The sequence below is a fragment of the Diabrotica virgifera genome, chromosome 8 (genome assembly GCF_917563875.1).
Source record: "Diabrotica virgifera virgifera chromosome 8, PGI_DIABVI_V3a".
NCBI classification, from domain to species: domain Eukaryota; kingdom Metazoa; phylum Arthropoda; class Insecta; order Coleoptera; family Chrysomelidae; genus Diabrotica; species Diabrotica virgifera.
In genome coordinates this window covers 60,185,914-60,200,259 of record NC_065450.1, presented here as the reverse complement: position 1 = coordinate 60,200,259, position 14,346 = coordinate 60,185,914, and the positions used below count along the sequence as shown (strand labels likewise).

The following is a 14,346-nucleotide window of genomic DNA, read 5'->3' as shown; positions in this document are numbered from 1 at the left end:
CTTTATGAATATTTTCATCTATTTACTACTTCCGGTTATATCGGAAGTTGCTTATAACTTCGTTTTTTTAAATGGGACACCCTGTATATTTTTAGATTTTTGGATTCTCTTCGATATCTTCTTTCTTAAAATATGAGGTTTTGTAATGTTATACAGGGTATTTTAAAAGATAATTACGTTTTTTTATTAATTTCGTAGCAATATTCAGACCCTGTAGAATTGTAGTAGTTTGACATCTAAAACTCTACTTACGTTAAAATGATTTTTAATACAGTCTACTATTGTTCAGAATCATTAGTATAGCTAAATTTTTAATTTCGGTATACGGGGTTGGTCGAAACTCGGAATGAGTATTCTCTGAGTTTTCTTAAATGGGAATGGGATTAGATAGGGAAGAATTGTTGGAACTTATGAGAGATTTGGGCTGGAGGGAACTGGTTGGATATGCAAGGGATGCATGGAAGTATAGATACAATCTAGTGTTGGAATATAACTATTAGACTCATGACATTCTATTCTTCTTCTTCATGTATTGTGCCTCTTCACCAGTTCTTAACCGATTTTGAGCTTGTAATCACGACATTCTAATTAATAGGTAAAAGTTAATCTATACTTCTCAATTAATGCTTTATTAAATCTTAATTAATATTTAATTTAATTGTGTTTATATGTTTATTTTAGTACATAATACTTTATAAAATGATTCTGGTGCCTGGTATAAGCTTATCCCAGCAAGGGAGTTTCACTGGAAACTATATCATTTTTTTTTTCATATTCATTAGTTATATTTTTTATTAATAATTGTTAATTTTATTGTTAGTTATAGATAAAAAAATGTTGATTTATATTTTGGCCAACCCCCCAGAAGAGCAATGGTCATGGGGGAAAATGTTTTATTAGGTGAGCTATTATGTTACTTTAAGCAGTACTGTAGTTAAAAGCAATAAACATTTCTGAATCTGAATCTGAATCTGAATCTGAGTTTTCTTAAATGGAATACCCTGTATTTTAGTATTGTAATGAAATGATATTTTATGGTATTTTTTGATTTCTTAAGCATTCCCTATACCTAACTGCTTTAATTTGTGCTTAATTGTTAATCGCACCAACAATCTTAACTACGTAAGTATTTTGATTGCTAAACCATTATTGGTAATTTTAAGGATCAATCTGGATTAATATGTATTTATCTCTGAAAAATTATTTGTGACTGAATTTTTTCAGGGCTAATAAAATTTCACGTATTTTTTGTTGCAATTAATGTTTAGCTTGAATCACCAATAACTCACAAATTAAAGCAATTAAGTAGGTATAGGGAATACTTATAAAATAAAAAAGTACCATAAAATATAATTTCATTACAATACTAAAATACAGGGTGTTCCATTTAAGAAAACTCAGAAAATATTCATTCCGAGTTTCGACCAACCCTGTATACTAAAATTTACAAATTAGCTATACTAATGATTCTTAACAATAGTAGACTATATTAAAAATCACTTGAACGTAAGCAGAGTTTTTAATGCCAAACTATTACAATTCTACAGGGTGTGAATATTGCTACGAAATTAATAAAAAACGTAAATATCTTTTAAAATACCCTGTATAATATTACAAAATCTCATATTTTAAGAAAGAAGATATTGAGGGAATCCCAAAATGTAAAAATATACAGGCTGTCCTATTTAAAAAACGAAGTTATAAGCAACTTCCGGTATAACCGGAAGTTGAAAAGAGATGAAAATATTTTCATTTAATAGATCATCCTTCAAAACCGCTTCAATCCAATTTTCAGGATTCTGTTGCCTTTAGTTCTCGAGATATTTCTAATAGGCCAGTTATCTGCCTCACCCTATACCGGGTGTCCACTTATATTTTCCCCCATTTTAACTGCCTATAACTTCTAAACGGCTCAAGATAGAAATATGCGGTTTTCGCTGAAATGTTTTATTTTAGTAAAAGTTTTGTCTGAATGGATTGAATTTTTTATATCGCTTTTAAATACGAAAATAAAAATGGCGGATTTTTGAAAAAAACGTTGTTGACTTTTTTTAATGGAACACCCAGTATATTTTTTGTAAATTGAAAGAAAATTCATTCACCTATCCAGCGATGTAAAGTTTTTCAAAATCGGTTGTCAAATCACTGAGTAATTAATTTTTAAAATGAGAGGTGCAACGTGGATATTACATACCTAAATAACATAACTAAGCAAATTGATATTATGTTGTGATTTCCACATTGCATCTCCCATTTTAAAAATTAATTGCTTAGTCATTTGATAACCGATTTTAAAAATGATTATATCGCTGGATAGGTAAATGACCGTTTTTTAAGTTTTTAGGTAAATGACCATTTTTTATATCGCTTTTAAATAAAAAATGGCGGATTTAAAAAAAACGTTGTTGACTTTTTTTATTAAAACACTCAGTATATTTTTTCGTAACTTAAAAAAACGGTCATTTACCTATCCATCGATATAAATTTTTTTAAAATCGGTGGTCAAATGACTGAGCAATTAATGTTTAAAATGAGAGATGCTATGTGGAAATCACATAACATAATATCAATTACCTTCGTTATGGTATTTAGGTACGTGATATCCACGTTGCACCTCTCATTTTAAAAATTAATTATTTAGTGATTTGACAACCGATTTTGAAAAACTTTATATCGCTGGATAGGTGAATGACATTTCTTTCAATTTACAAAAAAATATACTGGGTGTTCCATTAAAAAAAAGTCAACAACGTTTTTTTCAAAAATCCGCCATTTTTAATTTCGTATTTGAAAGCGATATAAAAAATTCAATCCTTTCAGACAAAACCTTTACTGAAATAAAACATTTCATCGAAAACCGCATATTTCTATCTTAATCCGTTTAGAAGTTATAGGCAGTTAAAATGGGGGAAAATATAAGTGGACACCCGGTACCTATATTATAGCCGGTATCAAGCGACTCGTGTATTTGGCGAATAACCGTTACTTGCGTATACTTGCCATGTCGTGTGAGTGGGTTACCTCGTACAATTATGTTACTCGTTGGTTTTTCATTTGTGGTCGGTAGAAATGACTAAATAAACCAAGTCATAACGTATACTGCCACCTGCGACCATCCTCATGTAATGCCACAACTTTTGCATTATTTTAGGGAGTCATACTTACACGATTGGGAAACATTAATTTAACAGTGATCTGAATTTATTAGAATAAACTAGTCTAGTCGCAACATAGAGGGTCCCGTGTACACTTTTAGGTCGTCGCGATTTGATGGTGGTATTATAGGTTTTTTGCGTCGCTGAATCCAATGGAAGTGGCCTGGAAGACCAAATGTGGTGCGTTTAATTGTTATTAACAAATTATGGTAAAATTAGGTATTTTTCAGGAATTACTAAAAGCCCTGTAAATAAACTGATAGTGTTAAGGTCTTCTCTGGTGTATTTTTGGCCACTGAATCGAATGCGACTAGTCGCGATTACTTAAAATGTGTTCTTATTTTGTTGTTAACAAAATAATTGTTTATTCGCCGAAAAGCTCGAAATGCGTTATCTACAGCAAGTTTGTAGTCTTTTTCTTAGTATTTTTATAAGCTAAATCGATTGTCACCAGTCGTGATAGCTTAAACCACGTTCCGACTTTGTTATTAATAAATTATTGCAAAAATAACGGTTTATATTACGTTTACTCACGGTTTTTGCTCTAATTTTTAAAAAACCACTTGGAATGACATGAAATTTGACATGCATGTAGCTAACATGTCAAACAAAATAAGTGATATGGTGCCGATGTGTGATTTTACCCTGGGGGTGAGTTTCACCCCGTGTCGGGGGTGAAAAAAGAAACCTTTAAAATAAATCCGAAATTGGATAAACTGATTAATTCTAAGCGACTTTTGTTCTATATAGTTTTTTCACTAAGTTAATACATTTTGAGTTAATTGCTAGAGAATATGCTCATTTTTCAACAAAAAAACCAAGTAACTCGAAAAGTATTGACTTAGTGAAAAAACTGTATAGAATAAGAGTTGCTTAGAAATAATCAGTTTATCCACTTCCGGACTTATTTTAAAGGTTTCTTTTTTCACCCCCGAAAAGGGGTGAAACTCACCCCCCAGGGTAAAAACAGACACCGGCACAATATCACTTGTTTTGTCTGACATGTTAGTTACGTGTATGCCAATTTCATGTCAATCCAAGTGGTTTTTTAAAATTTAGAGCAAAAACGTGAGTGAACGTACTATAAACCGTTATTTTTGCAATAATTTATTAATAACAAAGTCGGGACGTGGTTTAAGCTATCACGACTAGTGGCAATCGATTTAGGGTAAGGGTATAAAAATACTATGAAAAGGACTACAAACTTGCTGTAGATAGTACATTTCGAGCTTTTCGGCGAATAAACAATTATTTTGTTATTAACAAAATAAGAAAATATTTTGAGTAATCGCGACTAGTCGCATTCGATATAGCGACCAAAAATACACCAGAGAAGACCTTAACACTATCAATTTATTTACAGGGTTTCTAATAATTCCTGAAAAACACCTAATTTTACAATAATTTGTTAATAACAATTAAACGCACCACATTTGGGCTTCTAGACCACTTCCATTGGATTCAGCGACCCAAAAACCCTATAATACCACCATCAAATCGCGGCGACCTAAAAGTGTACACGGGACCCCCTATGTTGCGACTAGACTAAACGTGAAACTTATCGGACCTGCAACTAAGAAACAATATATATATAGTATCTTTTTTGCCAAATGTCAAAAGTTTGTGTCTATGGTGACATGATCAGTTAAAAGCATAAAGTCTTAAAGGTACCGTTTTTATTTTTATGAATGATTTTTTTCCTTCCCATTAAAACAACTATACACTGAAAAATTAAAAAAAAAACATACAAAATGCAATTGTCTGGATTTTTTCGACCAAGATTGTATTTTGCTGACAACAAAATATAAACAAAAAAGTGACAAACTACTTAATAGTAATTTTACTTGTATACATAAAACACTTAAAATAAGTATTCAGTAATTTTGTAATATATTAAGCTAATAATAAAAATGACAAACCAGTTATTAGCTTTGCCTGTGGCTTTGCTCGGTAATGCATACCTCTCTCCTTGCGAACCTAACCTTATAAAGTAAATTCAATCCGATGACTAACCCCCGAACCATTTTCTTATTCATCATTGAAATCTCTGAAGAAACTGGTTTTATGTTTATGTTTACAAATATTCGCGCAACTCTGTCTTAACAAAATCATTTGAATTAGCTTTAAAACTCACATGGAATCTGTTGATGATCCTGTCGAACTGAGAGGGTGATTTGCTAGCGTTATCCACAGCATCCTGCGATTTCTTTTTGCACAATTTATTCCCCATTTCGGACACAAGTAACTAGCACAGAACAAAACAAAACAAAATCACGGTCGGCCGCGGTATTGCGTAGCGACCAAAACAAAACAGTCGAAGTCGGCTTTGAATTCGGCCTCGCACACTGGCTATCGAGTGGCCGCGTAGTCGACCTTAGCTGAGCCCAACAACAACAACTACTGACTTGACTCTGTATGTTATTTCCTGTGAATGGACAGGTGAGACTGAGTCGCTCACGTGTGTTTGGTGCATGTGTACGAGGAGGAGATTCTTGATGAAATATATCATAAACTAATAACAGTAATAAAAAATTTGAAACGCTACTATTGAGCGCATTAAATCTAATACGCACAAAATTGACAACCAAACAATTAGTCTTAGGTGAGGCAATGAAGCAGTGAAAAGCTCAAACCTACCAAATCTTTGCAGTTGGATTCATCCCAATAAAACTTGTTGCATTCAATTAGTAAGAGCCTTAGGAAACTTTGTTAACAAAAGTGATGATCAGTGCCGCCGAGAGGGCGGTACAGCCGGTACATTTTACCGGGGCGCATATTTACAGATGCTAGCGTGTGTAGACACCAGAGTGTTGAAATCGGTTAGGGTTTGGAAAAACAGTGATTTATAGATGCTAGAGTGTATAGACACCAAGGTGTTGGAATCAGTTAGGGTTTGGAAAACCAGTACATTTACAAATACTAACAGATTTGGACACCGGAGTGGTGAAACCAGCTAGCTTTTTTAGTGGGTATACATGCATAGATGCTAACGGCTATTGACACTGATTTTTTACAGTATGGTGCAAATGTCTGGAATAAACTTATTATTTCGGAAGCCAGCGACTTTAAGGAAAAATCAATATGTCAAATTAGTGACGTCATCCATCTGGGAGTGATGACGTAATCGATGATTTTTTTAGATAAGAATAGGGGTCGCGTGCTAGCGTATTTTAAAGGTTATTCAGTTCTTTATTAAGTAATATAAATATTAATATAATTATTTATACAGGGTGTCCAAGAAAAAAAAAATTGAATTAAATTAATTGATACAATAATAAGAATGTATGTAATTTATTTAATTCAAAATACACTCTACTGCTTTCACCAAACATAAAAAGTTTTTTGATAAATAAACATTGCTTTTCGCTTAATTTTAATGTGCAAGCTACCACCCATATGTCTCTTGGCAGTTTGAACATTGCATTTAATAGTCTAGTAAAATAAAATTACACTAAATGTAAATCAAAATGTAAATTCGTACAGGTTGGAACAAATTTTATATCAAAGTTTAGGTGGGTACAAAAGATATTTTCAAGAAAGTATCCAAATCATACAAGGGGATCATTGTTTAAATAATTAAAAAGTGGTCATTTTTGCAAAAAACTTACTTTTTTAACTGCTGAGGTCATTCAATTACTAATGAAGGTGTATAGGAATGTTTTCTGCAAAGTTGAGGGGTCAATTTTTCACATAAGACTTACAAAATTAAATTTGACCCCCTATTTATTTAAATAATTATACATAAATCTTTAAAAACAAATTTGCAAATAATTATTTTTAGCGTTTTAAATAAGCACTATAAAATATCCTATTTTACAGGAGAAGTTGCGTTATGTAATCAGTATTAATAAAAAAAAAATTGGTCCAAAAATATGTAATATTTTTTGAGATATTGAATTTGTTTATTAAATGTTACTCTATTTTCAATTGCAAAAACGCGGTTGTTGCCAAAGAAGTATTCACCTGTATTAAATCTTATTCTTTTTATTTTTTGTATATTTTCGATAAATGTATTGATAAATTCAAATTTCAATTAAACTTCCCCCTAAAATGGCATTTGAAAATTATTCAAATTTTTTTATAATTTGTTTTTTTAATAACGTCGCGGGGATTAAACACTTTGAAATACCGTTTCGATAATTGGATTCCTGGGAATTTTTCATTAATTAACAAATTTTTTTGTCTTTTTTCCTCTTCTTTTTTTTTCTTGGAATTATATTACTACGGGCCCTTTTTGGGTTAAGTTTCATTAAGAATTTCGAATCTCTAAGTTATAGATTCTAGACCTAAAAATATTAAGATTGGTCTAAAATCACTTAAATAAAATGTGAATACTTACTGAGTTACAGGGTGTTTTATTTAAAAATTTAAAAATTATTTTTACCTAGTACTTTCAAACTATTTGACGTATCCTTATCATACTTGGCAGAAAGTGTGGGTACTATACAGTCTACTAAATTGTGATAAACAAAAGTTTCTAGCTACTACCAGAGGCGTACGACAGGGGATAGTTAATGATTGACCCTTCCCAAATTCTACGCCACTGAGGGAATTACTATTTTAGCGAAATTTTTCGATTCTCTAATACTTTCTATGTAAATAGTATACTCTTTACTGGTAACGATTAAGTCATTGGTTTTCGAGATATTGGACGTTAAAAATGAAACGGCATAGTTATTTTAATTCATTCATTCATTCATGTTAAACTTCCAATATCTCTCAAACTGATGACTTTATCGAAACCAATAAAGTTATTTACATACAAAGTATTGGAGAATCGAAAAATTTCGCTAAAATAGTAATTCACTCAGTGGCGTAGAATTTGGGAAGGGTCAATCATTCACTATCCCCTGTCGTACGCCTCTGGCACTAACTAGAAACGTTTATTAATCACAATTTAGTAGGGTGTATAATAGCTACACTTTCTGCCAAGTATCATAAGGATACGTGAAATAGTTTTAAACTACTTGGTAAAAATAATTTTTAAATTTTTAAATAAAACACCCTGTAACTCAGTAAGTAGCCACATTTTATTTAAGAGATTTTAGTTAAATCTTAATATTTTTAGGCCTAGAATCTACAATTCAGAGATTCGACATTCTTAATAAAATTTAACCCTAAAAGAGCCCGTAGTAATATAACTCCAAGAAAAAGAAGAAGAAGAAAAAACGACAAAAAATTTTTGTTAATTAGTAAAAAATTCCCAGGAACCCAATTATTGAAACGGCATTTCAAAATACTTAATCCCCGCGACGTTATTAAAAAAACAAATTATAAACAAATTTGAATAATTTTCAAATGCCATTTTAGGGGGGGGGAGTTTAATAGAAATTTGAATTTATCAATACATTTATCGAAAATATACATAAAAATAAAAATAATAAGATCTTAAGCAGGTGAATATTTCTTTGGCAACAACCGCGTTTTCGCAATTGAAAATATAGTAACATTTAATAAACAAATTCAATATCTCGAAAAATATTAAATATTTTTTGACCAATTTTTTTTTTGCTTAATACTGGTAACATAACGCAACTTAGTCTGTAAAAAAAGATATTTTATAGTGCTTATTTAAAACGCTAAAAATATTTTTTTGCAAATTTTTTTTTAAGTTTTACATACAATTATTTAAATAAATAAGTGGTCAAATTTAATTTAGTAGTCTTATGTAAAATATTTTCTCTTCAACTTTGCAGAAAAAAATCCCATAGACCTTCATCGATAAGTGGATTACCTTAGCAGTTAAAAAAGTATTTTTTTTGCAAAAATGACCCCTTTTTAATTATTTAAACAATGATGCCCTCGTATGATTTGGATACTTTCTTAAAAATATCTTTTATACCCACCTAAACTTTGATATAAAATTTGTTTTAATCTGTACGAATTTACATTTTGACTTTTTTTATTTTATTAGGCTATTAAGCGAAAAGCAATGTTTCTTTATGACATAAACATTATTTTTTGTTTTCTGACAGCAATAGAATGTATTTTAAATTAAACAAATTACATATATTTTTTATATTATTTTTCTTTTTGTGTAAATTAATTTAATTCAAAATAATTTTTCTAGGACATAATAAATAATTATGTCAATCTTTATATTACTGAATAGAGAATTGAATAAGCTTTCAAATGAGCTAGCACACGACCACTATTCTTATTTAAAAAAATCATCGATTGCAGCATCACTCCCAGATGGATGACGTCACTAGTAAGATATATATGTCAAAAAATCATAATTAAAAATTAAAAATGGAACTGTTTCAGGATTTTAACCTAAAGTCGGTGGCTTCCTAAATAGTGAATTTATTCCAGACATTTGCACTATACTGTATAAAATTAATGTCAATAGCCGTTAGCATCTATGCATGTATAACCACTAAAAAAGCTAGCTGGTTTCAACACTCTGGTGTCCAAAACTGTTAGTATTTGTAAATGTACTATTTTTCCAAACCCTAACTGATTTCAACACCCTGGTGTCAACACACGCTAGCATCTGTAAACGTACTGTTTTTCCAAACCCTAACTAATTTCAACACCGTGGTGTCAACACGCGCTAGCATCTGTAAATGTACTGTTTTTCCAAACCCTAACTGATTTCAACACCGCGGCACACCGTGGTGTCAACACGCGCTAGCATCTGTAAATGTACTGTTTTTCCAAACCCTAACCGATTTCAACACTCTGGTGTCTACACACGCTAGAATCTATAAATGTACTGTTTTTCCAAACCCTAACTGATTTCAACACTCTGGTGTCTACACACGCTAGCATCTCTAAATATGCTACCGGGGCCCGGCGATGTATGGGGCCCGGCGTCAACCAGACCAAAGACGTAATTTTCCCGTTTTTTTGCTCTTCACTTGCGTTTAATTAGATAATACTCGGGTATATTTAATATTATGACCTTTAATCGATTTTGTTTAAAATTTTAACATCAATAAATCACAGGAGTCAAATACTACGGTGTAGTCAAATAAAACTATGGTGTGGATATGGAGATTAAAATATATCAGGGCTTCTAGAATATTTACAAAAAATCAGAAGAATCCATGTTGAAGAATCTAAATTAGTTACCAGCAATTATGGAATAAATCCAGAATTTACATCAAATAAAGAAAAACGACGCAAAAAGCCTGTGAGATTTTTTGATGATTTGTCTAGTAGTGATGCGACTGAAAATTTTGAGCACGGCGCAATATTTCGCTGAGAAATATTTTTTAATATTGTCATATAATAAGCAATTTAAGCAGAAGATTTAATTCGGAAAATAAAATTCATTAGCTATTTAATATTTTATGGATATTCCGAGATAAAGATGACGACAATATTAAGAAAAAAATTGATATGTGTATTGCGCGAGTTTTATAAAGAAGACATCAGTGAAGAATTGATAGATGAAATTTTTCATTTTAGAGCGATATACAAGGATAATATTGGTGAATCTCAACTTTCTCCAATAGATTTGCTTAATTAAATTAAACATGTCAAATTTGAATCGTTATTTCGTTAAGAATATTTTGCACATTACCGGTGACAGTCGTAGAAGAAGAAAGATCCTTTAGTTTTCTTTTCCGCATAAAAGTTTGTGAATTGAGAATGATTTGGCAATATCATGCAATTTTTCGAAAATTAGAGACACTTTTGCCAATAAGAAAATTCGAAAAGCACCTGTATTATAAATATTTTCACTGTTATAAATATAACCAAAATTTAATAAAATTTATATTTGAAATGTTTTTTAATATTTATAATTTTATTTCTATAAAAATTAAACATCCACGAGGGAAAAAGTTTTCCTGTAGTTGGCTGTATACCATTTATTACAAAAACCATAAAATCCTTTATAAAAGGTATATTTGTTAAAATCCCTATACAGAGCTACATCACAGAACAGAACTAGTTTTCAAGCGGTTGACCGATCATCATCAGTGTTTGCTTGAATATAACATGCTAACCACCAAATAAAAAATATTTGGGTAAAAAAAATCCGTCATAGGAACATAGAAATAAGATGTGAATTTAAACATGGATGTTTAAAATATCCAATGTTTCATGCTCTAGTAGTCTAAGCCAAGCCGCACACCAAAGAAACGTGAAACGAAAAACATGAAACATGAAACGAAAAACATGTTTCATGAAAAGAAAACACTGCTAAAAAAATCTCAAAGTCCGCCTACTAATGAAACGAGTGTGATTCATGCTCATGACACATTTTTATTTTCGGAGAGTCTCATAAATGGCCGGATATATATTTGTTTAGCAGTGGTTTATTTCCATGAAACGTAATTTACGTTTCATGTTTCTTTGATGTGCGGCCGGGCTTAGAGCTATAGCCGAAAAATCATCGTCATAAGTAATATGGAATTTGGCATGTGAAATGTGTCTATTGCATATTGATAATTATGACCCCTTTCATGCTGACACCTCAGTGGATACAGGAAGTAGCAATAAGGGATGAAAGGGGAAAGTTAGTGTAGTATTTAAAGGTTTTCACCTCCTATTTTGTTAAACCTCCATCGATTTGCACGAAAATTGATGACTAGTTAGAACTTAGAACATACCCTGTGGGAGTTCTTGTTGGAGCTAGGGGAATAGTTGGTTGGGAAAATACAACAATATAATACCATAAGAAGCATTATGAGATATGCCGCAGAAATTTGGGTAATCAACAAAAAAACTCCAGTGACTTGCTACCATACAGTCATGATGTTAATTAACAAGTCAAATTCAAGCTCAATGGTACCTATAGACGGAGAGCTATAGCCGAAAAATCATCATCATAAGTAATATGGAGTTTTTCCTGTGAAATGTGTCCATTGTATATTGACAATTATGACCCCTTTCAGGCTGACACCTCAGTGGATACAGGAAGTAGCAATAAGGGATAAAAGGGGAAAGTTAGTGCAGTCATTAAGCGTTTTCACTTCCTATTTTGTTAAACCTCCATCGATTTGCATGAAAATTGGTGACTAGTTAGAGCATACCTCAAGAAACAAAACTGATATGGTGCCACTTGCACTTTTACCCTGGGGGTAGATACCACCCCTTCTCGAGGGTGAAAACAATTTTATTAAAAATAATCCCACAAAGCGATAGAGGGACAAATTTTAAGTAAAATTTGTTATATCATGTTATTAAAATAAATCAATACTTTTTGAGTTATTGAATATCAAAGATTTGTCTGTTTAAGAGCACATGCGTGAAGTTACTGATGATAAAAAGAACATATTAATTAATTGTATGTTACTATAATGAAACCGGACTATAATGAAAAAAAAATTCAATTAAATATCAAAATAATATAAAAATAATATTTTACTAACATACAATTAATTAACATGTTCTTTTTATCATCCGTAACTTCACGTATATGCTCTTAAATAGACAAATCTTTGATCTTAATAACTCAAAAAGTATTGATTTATTTTAATAACATGATATAACAAATTTTACTTAAAATTTGTCCCTCTATCGATTTGAGGGGCTATTTTTAATAAAATAGTTTTCACCCTCAGGAAGGGGTGGTATTCACCACCAGGGTAAAAGTGCAAGTGGCAACAAATCAGTTTTGTTTCTTGAGGTATGCTCTAACTAGTCACCAATTTTCATGCAAATCGATGGAGGTTTAACAAAATAGGAAGTGAAAACGTTTAATGACTGCACTAACCTTCCCCTTTCATCCCTTATTGCTACTTCCTGTATCCACTGAGGTGTCAGCCTGAAAGGGGTCATAATTGTCAATATACAATGGACACATTTCACAGGAAAAACTCCATATTACTTATGACGATGATTTTTCGGCTATAGCTGTCCGTCTATAGGTACCATTGAGCTTGAATTTGACTTGTTAATTAACATCATGACTGTATGGTAGCAAGTCACTGGAGTTTTTTTGTTGATTACCCAAATTTCTGCGGCATATCTCATAATGCTTCTTATGGTATTATATTGTTGTATTTTCCCAACCAACTATTCCCCTAGCTCCAACAAGAACCTTCTTCTATTATATAAACGATTTCTTTTTCCAATTTGGGTTTTTTAATCAAATTTATCTATTTTCAATAAATGAAAGAATATTGCCACCGGTCACCTATTACTCTTTGTTTGGCTATTTTTCTTTTGACAATTTATCGGTGCTGTCTAATGCATCCTTTTAGACTAAGAGTCGTTATATTATAGGTGAAATTTCCTAATCATTTTAGGCACGACAAGAGCCTATAACTTAAATAGTAGTACCTAAAAGAAAACGTTTGAACACTGACTGTGCCGTCACTTTTCAGTGCCACATGCGTCGACAGTGGCGCATCAAACTTTCCACTTATGGACGGGATAAATAATTTAAAAGTTACCCTCCCTCACTACCAGAATTCAATTTTTTTCATTTTTTTAAGTTCTATGTGATATATAAGATTCAGAGTAATTTTAACCCACCACCCCCTTCCCCCTGCCTCCGCCATCAAAAAGTTCATTTTTCGTTTTCATTTTTTTGGTGGAATGCAATCAATTTTAAAATTTTAAAAAATTCACACGCATAGTTGAGGATTTTATAAAACATGTCTATTTTTTATAGATCCGTAGGTTGAGTGTACATAACCTCAAAAAATTTTAAAAAAATTTTGTTTTTGGAAAAATCCGTATAACTTTTTTTGGGGATAGATGCAGATCTAATTTTTTCTTAGTCTTATGTATTTTATCAAACACTATATTTCTAATTTTTCAGATTTTTTCGTAACACTGGCCACCTTTAAAAGTCCAAAAAACTGTTTTTTAAGGGGGTTTTTGGGGGTTTGAACGTGTTTGTGTTTTTTCTGTTTTTAAATGTTCTCTAAAGGACTCAGTTACTTCAATTTACATATAACCTATAAAAGAGAAATCGATTTGATCTTTTATGAAGTCTATAAAATAGGAAAATCCCCAAAAAAAACCATAAAAAACAGTTTTTCGGATTTTTGAAGGTGACGAGCCTTGCGGAAAAATCTGAAAAAATTATAAATATATTATTTAATAAAATACTATAACAAAAGATTATGAAAAAATTAGACCTGCGGCTATCCTAAAAAAAAGTTAAACGCTTTTTTCAAAATTTTTTTTTTATTTTTTGAGGTTATGTACACCTAACCTACGGGTCTGTAAAAAATAGACATGTTTTATAAAAGCCTCAACTATGCGTGTTAATTTTTGAAATTTT

General features: G+C 31.3%; 1 protein-coding gene across 2 annotated transcripts in view; it reads right to left on the bottom strand.

The window, feature by feature from the left end:
* Positions 1-14,346, bottom strand: part of LOC126890389 (uncharacterized) — a 161,235-nt gene that overhangs the window by 128,915 nt on the left and 17,974 nt on the right. Inside the window, exon 1 of one of the 2 annotated variants that reach the window (XM_050659283.1) lies at positions 5,290-5,600. The exons of the other annotated variant lie outside the window; for it this stretch is intronic. Coding sequence (XP_050515240.1) covers positions 5,290-5,385 — 96 coding nt within the window. The 5' untranslated portion in view covers positions 5,386-5,600. Of the gene's footprint in view, positions 1-5,289; positions 5,601-14,346 lie in introns of those variants that run through there. 2 annotated transcript variants of the gene reach the window in all.